The 12,329-nt window shown below is 35.3% G+C and overlaps 1 protein-coding gene across 1 annotated transcript in view; it reads left to right on the top strand.

The window, feature by feature from the left end:
- Positions 1-12,329, top strand: part of CSMD3 (CUB and Sushi multiple domains 3) — a 2,093,798-nt gene that overhangs the window by 922,297 nt on the left and 1,159,172 nt on the right. The window contains exon 7 of the mRNA XM_069731799.1: positions 7,071-7,364. Within this exon, the coding sequence (XP_069587900.1) occupies positions 7,071-7,364 (294 nt within the window). The remainder of the gene's footprint in view (positions 1-7,070; positions 7,365-12,329) is intronic.

Genomic DNA, 12,329 nt, shown 5'->3' with positions numbered 1-12,329 from the left:
TGGGAAAAAAAAGATTTTTTATTTTCACGGCTCTGCGCTCTAAACTGTACTGAAACACTTGGGGGCTCAAAGTTTTCACAACACATCTAGATAAGTTCCTTGGGGGGTCTAGTTTCCAATATGGGGTCACTTGTGGGGTGTTTCTACTGTTTAGGTACGTTAGAGGCTCTGCAAACACAATGTGATGCCTGCAGACCATTCCATCTAAGTCTGCATTCTAAATGGCGCTCCTTCCCTTCCGAGCCCTCTCATGCGTCCAAATGGTGGTTCCCCACCACATATGGGGTATCAGCATACTCAGGACAAATGGGACAACAACTGATTTGGTCCAATTTCTCCTGTTACCCTTGGGAAAATACAAAACTGTGGGCTAAAAAATAATTTTGGGGGGGAAATTTTTATTTTTATTTTCACGGCTCTGCGTTATACCCTGTAGTGAAACACTTGGGGGCTCAAAGTTCTCACAACACATCTAGATAAGTTCCTTGGGGGGTCTAGTTTCCAATATGGGGTCACTTATTGGGAGTTTCTACTGTTTAGGTACATTAGGGGCTCTGCAAACGCAATGTGACGCCTGCAGACCAATCCATCTAAGTCTGCATTCCAGATAATGCTCCTTCCCTTCCGAGCCCTCCTATGCACCCAAATGGTGGTTCCCCCCACATATGGGGTATCAGCGTACTCAGGATAAATTGGACAACAACTTTTGGGGTCCAATTTCTCATGTTACCCTCGGGAAAATACAAAACTGGGGGCTAAAAAATAATTTTTGTGGGAAAAAATTTTGTTTTATTTTTACGGCTCTGCATTATAAACTTCTGTGAAGCCCTTGGTGGGTCAAAGTGCTCACCACAGATCTAGATAAGTTCCTTAGGGGGACTACTTTCCAAAATGGTGTTACTTGTGGGGGGTTTCAATGTTTAGGCACATCAATGGCTCTCCAAACGCAACATGGAGTCCCATCTCAATTCCTGTCAATTTTGCCTTGAAAAGTCAAACGGCGCTCCTTCCCTTCCGAGCTCTCCCATGTGCCCAAACAGTGGTTTACCCCCACATATGGGGTATCAGCGTACTCAGGACAAATTGTACAACAACATTTGTGGTCCAATTTCTTTTCTTACCCTTGGGAAAATAAAAAATTGATGGCGAAAAGATAATTTTTGTGAAAAAAAAAGATTTTTTTATTTTTACGGTTCTGCATTATAAACTTCTGTGAAGCACTTAGTGGGTCAAAGTGCTCACCACACCTCTAGATAAGTTCCTTAGGGGGTCTACTTTCCAAAATGGTGTCACTTGTGGGGGTTTCAATGTTCAGGCACATCAGTGGCTCTCCAAACGTAACATGGAGTCCCATCTCAATTCCAGTCAATTTTGCATTGAAAAGTCAAATGGCGCTCCTTCGCTTCCGAGCTCTGCCATGCACCTAAACAGTGGTTTACCCCCACATGTGGGGTATCAGCATACTCAGGACAAATTGTTCAGCAATATTTAGGGTCCATTTTCTCCTGTTACCCTTGGTAAAATAAAACAAATTGGAGCTGAATAATTTTTTTGTGAAAAAAAGTTAAATGTTCATTTTTATTTAAACATTCCAAAAATTCCTGTGAAACACCTGAAGGGTTAATAAACTTCTTGAATGTGGTTTTGAGCACCTTGAGGGGTGCAGCTTTTAGAATGGTGTCACACTTGGGTATTTTCTATCATATAGACCCCTCAAAATGACTTCAAATGAGATGTGGTCCCTAAAAAAATGGTGTTGTAAAAATGGGAAATTGCTGGTCAACTTTTAATCCTTATAACTCCCTAACAAAAAAAATGTTGTTTCCAAAATTGTAATTGTAAAGTAGACATGTGGGAAATGTTACTTATTAAGTATTTTGTGTGACATATCTCTGTGATTTAATTGCATAAAAATTCAAAGTTGGAAAATTGCAAAATGTTCAAAATTTTCGCCAAATTTCCGTTTTTTTCACAAATAAATGCAGGTAATATCAAAGAAATTTTACCACTATCATGAAGCACAATATGTCACGAGAAAACAATATCAGAATCACTGGGATCCGTTGAAGCGTTCCAGAGTTATAACCTCATAAAGGGACAGTGGTCAGAATTGTAAAAATTGGCCTGGTCATTAACGTGCAAACTATCCTTGGGGGTAAAGGGGTTAAGGGTTAAATCATGGAAAAAATTGGCATGGGCTCCCGCGCAATTTTCTCTGCCAGAGTGGTAAAGCCTGTAGCTATTAAATTTATGGGTTAAATCGCGGAAAAAATTGGCGCTCCCACGCAATTTTCTCCGCCAGAGTAGTAAAGCCAGTGACTGAGGGCAGATATTAAAAGCCTGGAGAGGGTCAACGGTTATTGGTCCCCCTGGCTAAAAACATCTGCCCCCAGCCACCCCAGAAAAGGCACATCTGGAAGATGCGCCTATTCTGGCACTTGGCCACTCTCTTCCCACTCCCGTGTAGTGGTGGGATATGGGGTAATGAAGGGTTAATGTCACCTTTCTATTGTAAGGTGACATTAAGCCAGATTAATAATGGAGAGGCGTCAATTATGACACCTATCCATTATTAATCCATTAGCATGAAATGGTTAAAAAAACACACACACAATATAGCATAGTATTTTAATGAAATAAACACACAGGTTGTTGTAATATTTTATTCCACTCTCAATCCACCTGAAGACCCTCGACCTGTAACAAATTAAAAATAATAAACCAACAATATCTCATACCTTCCGTCGATATGTCCCACAATGTAAATCCATCTGAAGGGGTTAAATTATTTTACAGGCAGGAGCTCTGTTATAATGCAGCTGTGCTCGTGCCTGTAAAACCCCAGCGAATGATTGGAAACTAGGTCAATGACCTGTAGTTACCTTCATTCGCGGTGATGCACCCTCTGCTAGATGTCCTCATATGAACTCGAGCATGGGAACTTTTCTGGATATTTTCCCACGCTCAAGGTCATATGAGGACATCCAGCAGAGGGCGCGTCACCGCAAATGAAGGTACCTACAGGTTATTGACCTAGTTTCCATTCATTTGCTGGGGTTTTACAGCCACGAGCACAGCTGCATTAGCAGAGCTCCTGGGTGTAAAATTATTTAACCCCTTCAGATGGATTTACAGCGTGGGACATGACAGATCATCGGAAGGTATGGGATATTGTTGTTTTTTTATTTTTCCTTTGTTACAGAGTGAGGGTCTTCAGGTGGATTAAGAGTCTAATAAAATATTACAACAACCTGTGTCTTTATTTCATTAAAAGACTTTGTAATAATGTGTGTGTGCTTTTTTAACCATTTCATACAATTGGATTAATAATGGAGAGGTGTCATAATTGACACCTCTCCATTATTAATCTGGCTTAATGTCACCTTACAATAGCAAGGTGACATTAACCCTTCATTACCCCATATCCCACCGCTACACGGGAATTTGGAAGAGAGTGGCCAAGTGCCAGAATAGGCGCATCTTGCAGATGTGCCTTTTCTTGTGTGGCTGGGGGCAGATGTTTTTAGCCAGGGGGGGCAATAACGGTGGACCCTCTCCAGGCTATTAATATCTGCCCTCAGTCACTGGCTTCACCATTCTGGCGGAGAAAATTGTGCAGGAGCCCACGCCAATTTTTTCCACGATTTAACCCTTAAATATAATAGCTAGAGCGCCCAAATTTTGCACATACACACTACTAAAATTAGTAGTGTGGAATATGCAAAAAAATGGGAATATGACATGGTTTACTGTATGTAAACCATGTCTCATATCATGTCGGGTTTAGGAAGGAGAAATGAAAAGCCGGCAATTTAATTACTGGCTTTTCTGCTATATCGCGCTGAAGTAAATATAAATGTATATATATATATGTGTCTCAATGAAATATATATATATATATATATATATATATATGTGTATATATATATATATATGTGTATATATATATATATATATATATATAAAAAGAAACCCGACTTTGGTGCGAAGATCGCCGACCGCATGGCCGATCCCACACTAGGATCGGGTCGGGTTTCATGAAACCCGACTTTGCCAAAAGTCGTCGACTTTTGAAATTGTCCGATCCATTTTGCTCAACCCTAGTATCTATTATTCATACAGCAATAGCTGCAGGAGTAAATAGTGCAACATTTCAGGTATAGAACCCTTCATCAGGCATGTGTTAATGGATCAATGGACAAGTACCATATGAGATATAGAGTCAGTGGTGGGCTTTTCCAAATGTTAGATAAGGAAACATTCCCTTATATGTAAAATTTGCTTTTTTTATTCAAAGAATTGAGTCAAACCATAGGAAAATGTCAGAAAACATTAAACTGCTAGGTGTCCATCCTGAATGATTGCAAAAAAAATTAAGCCTTCAAAAATACTTCTCTATAAACGTCTTCAAAATTCATAATAAAAATATAATAATAAAAAAATGAGATATTTGATATTTGAGCAGGATCCCCAAGCAGGCATTTCTTAAGTCGTAAAATAGTGATACATTTCTGTTATTACATTTTTCCCTGTGCTCAATTATCACTAAAGAGTGAAAAGTGTTTCTTGTCCCTCTTGGTCTCCTTGTAGTCACTGCTGTTGACTAAGCCACACTCTAACTTGGGATGCAACATACGTTAATAGCTTGTGTTTAATGCCATGTGATGTGACCTAGTCAACAATTTTGACACCCACAAGAAGACCTAGAGATATAATAAAAAGAACAGCTGTTTGGGGACCCATTAGATTAATTGAATCTGCATGAATCAAATTTTGGGAGATTTGCTCATCTCTAATATTGAATCCTCCAACTGATCCTACCAAAATGATAGATTTCTCTGAACTTTAAATTACAATACAATTGCAATAATGTTGCCATAGTTAGGTTATTAGTATTAAATTACTATTATATAGTTTTCAGTTGCTGGAAGTCTTTTGAAATGTTCATAAATGAACAACACTTGAATAAAGCTTGATAAATTGTTGTGCTTCATCTTACTGGTGTCTATTTTATCAAATTATTAAACTTTAACTTAATTTTGTCCAGTTTACCCTTTGGGTATATATCTAAAGGTAGATGAATCAGGATGAAAATGTAAGTTTTTTTAACATGAAGAAATGGAATAAAGAAGAGTATATAAATGCTAATATATTTACCTTTGTTTGAATTTGGTTGAGAACTCAAGTTCTCAAGAAACAAAGTCAATGCAAAAAGACCAAATTCTTCACTGGCTGCAATTACTATCACAACAATAGGGTGGCCACACATAGACACATAGCATACATATTTATGTCGATTCAAGAACTACTGTATTTATTTTGTAGCAATGACATTCTAGATTTCTGTGTATAGCTGTGTTGTCTTTCTTCATGAGAACAAATTCGCAAGCGTAGTTGTCACAAGACAGAAGGTTGAAGCACAATTGCATGTTTTGTTGACTCTAATCGAGAACTTCAGAGAAAGGAGAATAATAAGTAATGCCTCCTTACTGTTGCTGCAGAATAATTAATTTTACAATAGTATTAAAAATTTTTGCTTTACTTTTTAGAATACTTTGCAGCTGCAGTATATTCTAGCCCTGATTACCTTGCGGAAGTAAAGAATTGATCTTTTGTCTCTACAAACTTTTTTGAAAGTTAAATAGAAAAATTATGTTAATGTTTTGTAGCTACCATATTAATTTAAGTGTCATTGGAAACCAAAAAAATATATGTTACGGGACATGAGGTATGATAGTTTATTTACCATCCATATTTTATTAGCCATGATTATTCAAATGATATTTTGTAGGAGGAGCCTAAAAAATAATATTCAGCTATAATTGCTATTTAGTGGAGTGTGGACAAAAGTTATTTGTGAGCTAGAAACGTTGCTGTAACTGATCTGTAACAGGGCTCTCCTGTATCTTTAACTTGGCGAACAAGGGTAACAGCCAGGGATGAAAAATCTTTGTGCTAAGATAGGGGCTTTAGAATACAAGACAAAGTTATCAGACTCTGCCTATCTCTTATCTGGTCCCAACACCAACTTTCCTTTAGCCAATAACATAGAAAGGTTTTCAGTACAAATGCCTTAAGGTACCGTCACACTCAGCGACGCTGCAGCGATATAGACAACAAGCCGACCTAAACTGGATCGCTGGAGCATCGCTCTTTAGGTCGCTGTAGAGACGTCAAACACAGCAACTTCAGAACGATGCAGGAGCGATCCAGTGACGTAACGGCGACTCACTTATCGTTCTCGCTGGTTGTTAGCTCCATGTCAAACAGCCGGAGTGTACCGATCCGACACACATCTAGGGGCCCTATGCTTGTTGCTGGCGTCATTGCTTTTGATGTCAAACATGACGATACACGCCGACCTGGTGACAAAATAAAGTTCTGGACTTCTAGCTCCGACCAGCGATGGCACAGCGGGATCCAGATCGCTGCTGCATGTCAAACACAATGAGATCGCTATTCAGGATGCAGGATCGTTCTTTTTGCAAAGTTGCTGAGTGTGACGGTACCTTTAGATATGTTTGTACAAGATTTGGAAATCTAAAAACAATGTAAGGGTTTATATTTTTTTAGGACAGCTGAAGTATATAATGGTTAGATGTGAAATGTGGGATGTTGTAACTTAACCATGTAAATAATTATGTAAATTATTCTGTTCATGTATGATATTGCTTAAGATATATTCCCTAGGTACATATGACTATGTATTATCTTTAAATTCAGAAATATATTTACATTTACCTTTCGCCAGTACTCTCCTTAAATTACACACATGATTTTGCAGAATAATTAAGCTCATACACCTTGCCTAGCAGCCTTCCTAGCAAGATATGTAATTATTAGCAGTAATAGATATGGATAGAATGTATTCAGAGACAGACGTAACATTTTCTCAATTTATCATATACTTTTGAACTAATGTGGATAAAACTGTCTTTATGTGTTCATGTCATCTATCTTCATTAAGAATTAATTTGAGACAATTTCTAAATCGAAAAATTAAAAGAATTCAGAAAAATGCAAAATTCAAAAGAAAAAGTTAGCATCCAGTGCCACTATGTGTCCCACAGGTTTCAGCAAAACCACTTCCACTGCTGAGTTGGAGGAGCAAATTGAGGCTACTCCTGGTGTTGTAACACTTGCTCTCACTTCTCCTGATGTTACTGTATCCTGTTTAACTGCAACCCCAAACAAAAGACTTACTGAAGAAATCCTGGTCCAAGCCATTGAACATGATTTGGAATCAAGCATAACCATGGACCTACAGTCTTCACCAGCAGCACAAACCCAAAGCTTACGAAGACGGCCAAGAAATTCTGTACAGATAGAAAGAGCTAAAGAACTTGCAGGTGTTACTCATAGAGGTATCTATACTATTTTATTTGTGACCCTTTGAAAGCCATTGATTAAGGCCATGGTCACTTATGTTTGTCATATCATGGCTAAAAGTACCAAATTTGTTTTTCCTTTAAATCAACCCATTTCGAAAAATATATTTAAAAAAATATATAAATTATTTTTATAGTTAAAACTCACCCCCAGGAATTAAAAGGGGTTAAAGAAGCTAAAAAGTAAATTAAACAAACAATCTAACACCAAAAATTGATCCAAATATGTCATAGCATGAAATGACAATACAATCATTGACAATGGCCATAAAAATGAATTTATTTATGGTTGATTTTTCATCAAGTTCTGTTCAGGAAGAAATGTTAACATGTTTTCTTCCTTTTTGAATTATGCTGAATATCTTATTTAATGACTATTCTCTTAATTTTTCTTATATTTTCTTTAAACGCCTGGGATAATCTAAAATAATCAAAATGCTTATTGTGCAGGTAAAACATTGGCATATTATTTTCAAAAGCATCAACATATATATTTTGGGATGCAGCCAAACTATCAAGATTGTTTAAAAATACTGACCATATCCCATAATTAGGTTTGATAACAAATTTAGTAAATTTTACTTTCATCTTTCTTTATTTTAAATTTGCTCTCTGATGAATTTTTTTGTAGTCTGGAAAAAAATATTTTTTTTTTAAAGAATGCATTTATTTGAAATTAATTTCAGAATGCCACAAATTTTTTTCTACTTTTTTAAAATATTGCAAAATTACAATGTAAAAATATACCTGCTTTTAGTAATGTTTTTTTTTCTAGATATAGCTTCTTCCCCTCTTGAACAAAAAGATCAACTAAGAATTTCAGTTATTATTAATCAATCATGTCATTTGCATTGTAACTGTGTATTGGACTCTTAGCCATTATATGGGATTAAACAACTAATTTAACGATTGTTAAGATACCAAAGTAAACTGCTGATAAGTTAATTTTTAATTGTCAGAAGAAAATCTAATATTTCCCATAGTACACATATGATCAAGAGATAAAACTGGCCATATATTAGTATCCAAAATATAACTGTAAGCAATCAGTGATAATTATGTATTTTTCTTGAGATATTGAAATTTATTTATTTTTGTTTCATGACAGCCATTTTGAAAAAGTTAGAGAACTGCAATGAACTGCCACCACAGTAATAAGAGACACACTAGAGAAACCACAGTCAAAAAGTCCAATGTACAAACCATAACAAACTTTATTTAGATAAAAAACATTACAAAGATGGAAAAAAGGAATTGAATGACAGCGAGAAACAATCACCGTGCATACCCACAGCACGAAAAATGGGACGGGGGAGGCAGCCCTATATCACAGAACCCATATTATATGTAGATAACCCTGCATAGTACGTATAACAATACAGAGTGTAAATAGATAAGCACCAAACAGTTCCTACATCTGTAATCAGGGGCACTAAGTCCCAACATATGTAAAATCATAAGAACTGCTGGAATAAACATATACATACCGTGTAAGATGATAAAAATGGGATGAACGGACGTACCACCCCTTGAGAAAGGCATCTGCCGAAACGCGCGTCGGGGGGGAACGGGGGTGGTGCGTCCATTCATCCAATTTTTATCATCTTACACGGTATGCATATGTTTATTCCAGCGGTTCTTATGATTTTACATGTGTTGGGACTTAGTGCCCCTGATTACAGATGTAGGAACTGTTTGGTGCTTATCTATTTGCACTCTGTATTGTTATACGTACTATGCAGGGTTATCTACATATAATATGGGTTCTGTGATATAGGGCTGCCTCCCCGTCCCATTTTTCATGCTGTGGGTATGCACGGTGATTGTTTCTCGCTGTCATTCAATACCTTTTTTCCATCTTTGTAATGTTTTTTATCTAAATAAAGTTTGTTATGGTTTGTACATTGGACTTTTTGACTGTGGTTTCTCTAGTGTGTCTCTCATATATTATGCAGTTGTGTCCTATATGGTCCTCATTTAGTCCCATTATACCGTAATATGCAAGTACTTTGATGGTTATTATGTGGGGGACTGTGTTGTATCCCACTATACTAGTTTTGCACCACAGTAATAATAATAATGCAGGAGGTTGTGCCATAAGCTAAAAAAAACCTAAATAAATGAACAGAAAGAGGAACTTTATCTATTAAGCTCCATACACCCATAATAGAAAAATGAGCAATAAGATATCTGTACTTTTTTAGAAAAAAAATTATCTTTATTGGCACCAAAGACATGCACAGATTACGGTATATAAAAACACTTAAAAAGGAAAACAAAGTATATAATTGTTAGGCAGCAGAGCACAGTAGCCATGTCAAAATAGAACAGGCTAGAGGTGCAAAACAATCTATCACAGGAAATAGGTACAGGTATATAAATACTATAATTGTAATGATACTTCTGAAAGGCACAAAACAGACAATGTTATATATAGATAGTTTATTCATCAAGAAAATAATCAAGCTAGAACAAGACATTGTCATTATTATACATAGAAGTGCATTGTGAATATGTCAAATTAATAAGGCAGTAGCATATTAGAAATAACATATTATGGCATAACTAATCTAATGGCACAGTTCAAAATAGGAAAATGAACATCCATACTACCAATGTATCACTCACAATGTGGACCTGTGAAGAAGAGAGAGTCATGGACCCCACGCGTTACTCCACGATCATGTGACTTCCTCAGGGATAAAAAAAAGGACAATAGTAAGTTCAGCTATATTGTTTTTTGCTAAGACAAACAATATATATGACAAATTGTCATTTTGTCAGGAGGTTGTGATAGAATCTATTGTGGACAAAGCATAACATGTCAATATCTCATAGTTACTAAACTTTTATTTTGGCTCTAATTTTTGAGTTAAGAATATCTGCACATTCTTAGAGATTAGGTGCTTTTTTTCATTCCATAAGCAATAGCACTAGAAAAGAAAAAATCTAGAATTGCCTAAGATGACATAAACATGCTTGTGTTCCGGACTTATATTCGTGTTCTAAAACTCTGCATAACTGGAGCTCTTTATTGATAAAAAAAAGAAAATTAGATGGGAGAATGGAAGCATTTCTAACCTTTTTACCTTGGAATATTTTTAATCTCCTTTCGGTCAACATTGTGACCATATTTTAAAACAGGACCGGTTTGTATAATGTATATACTCTTTGTATTTTCTTTTAACTTTAACAGTATAACTATACATTTTAGAATAGAATTTACATAGTTAACAATAATGTATTATGGTAATTTATTTAAATTATGATAAATAAGTGATAAGTGATAGTTGTCAAAGTTGTCATAGTAGTAGCAGAAGTAGTAAAAGTAATGATAATGTTCTATTATTGCTAGTTAAAAAGAATGTATTTTTTTTTACTTATCTTGATTGTTTAGGGTTAAGAACTATTTTTAATTTAGTTTTTAAAGCTAAAACTAGGAATAGAAAAAAATAAAAAAGGACACAAGAAAACTCTATGCTGCAAAGCTGTATGATCCTTGCACTCCTTGCACTGAAAGTATATGAAACCTGAAAATGTCAATACATATTTATTGTACTAACTAATACTACATTAAAAAATATATAATGAAAGTAGAAATTTTTGCTTGAAAAGGCAGAGGTATTAAACTGTGTTTCCAAGATGAATTTTTGGTGAGTTTCTTACGCTGCATATCTTTGAATAAGTGCAAGTAAACTATTTTACTTAATGATGCACAAACTTTACAACATCAAAAACTCACCAAAAGCTAAACATGGAAAAGTAGCCTCAATGTTTCAACAATGTACTTTGTTGTTTTTTTAAAACAAAATCATACTTATAAGAACGCATATATGCTGTTTGATGTCAAGTGGTCATTGGGAAAACCTAAAATAAAGAACTAAAACAAAAAAATAAAATCTCACAAATATTAGTAAGCTGGAAAATAATCCAATTTAAGTAGTGTAAAAATATGAACATCATATTTAAATGTTTGTTGGAATTAAATTAATTAAATTAATCATGAGTGCAAGGCCCCCCCAAACATATTCGTTTGTAATGATAATAGAAAATAAAAAGCAGGCAGCACTCCAAAAAATTTTAAATAAATGATCTTTATTAGCCCATATGGTGTGGCAACACCTCAAGGGCTCGAGAAAGGTTCGACATAACCGAAAATTTGCCACACCATATAGGTTTTTAAGGTACATATTTTGGAGTGCTGCTGGCTTTTTATATTGATAGATAGATAATAGATAGATGGATAATAGATAGAAGATAGATAATAGATAGATGATAGATAATAGATAGATGCAAGACAAAAAGATTAATAGATAAATAGATCAATAGATAATAGATAGATAGATAGATTAAAACAAAATGATTCAGCACCGGCTTCAGAGAAAAGGATGGGTGCTAGCCCACTATTTGTAGGCCAAAAACCAGATAATATAAAAATTAAAAAAAAAAAAATTACTTGATGCTTGAGAAAGACTCTGTGGAGCCAAAGTGTTGCCTTTATGGCCCATTGACAGTTTCACAGGACTTTTTCCTAGTTTTCCATTTTTGGGTGCCCCTTTTTTCTTATAAAAGATAGATAGATAGATAGATAGATAGATAGATAGATAGATAGATAGATAGATAGATAGATAGAATGATAGAAGTCTCACAGGCTTTTATGAATGTTTCAATTTGTGTTCTTGGTACCTTCGTTTTGCAAGATATTACCATTGGAAAATGTCATTAATAGAACTTTAGCAGCAGTAGGCAAATCAAATATTTCAAATTATTATTTATCCAGGGCACAAAAGGCCGCATTGTGTTGTGTAGCTTCATGTTTTAAAAGTTTTCATATAAACCTTAAAAATGTAATGATACAATTCCCCGGTGCTATGTGCTGACTGATCCAGCAAAATTATTAATCACAGGACCAAGACAGAAATTGTGTTGACAAGGACAGAA

Source organism: Ranitomeya imitator, chromosome 6 (genome assembly GCF_032444005.1).
Source record: "Ranitomeya imitator isolate aRanImi1 chromosome 6, aRanImi1.pri, whole genome shotgun sequence".
Classification (NCBI taxonomy): Eukaryota; Metazoa; Chordata; class Amphibia; order Anura; family Dendrobatidae; genus Ranitomeya; species Ranitomeya imitator.
This window is presented reverse-complemented; position numbering and strand designations above follow the sequence as displayed.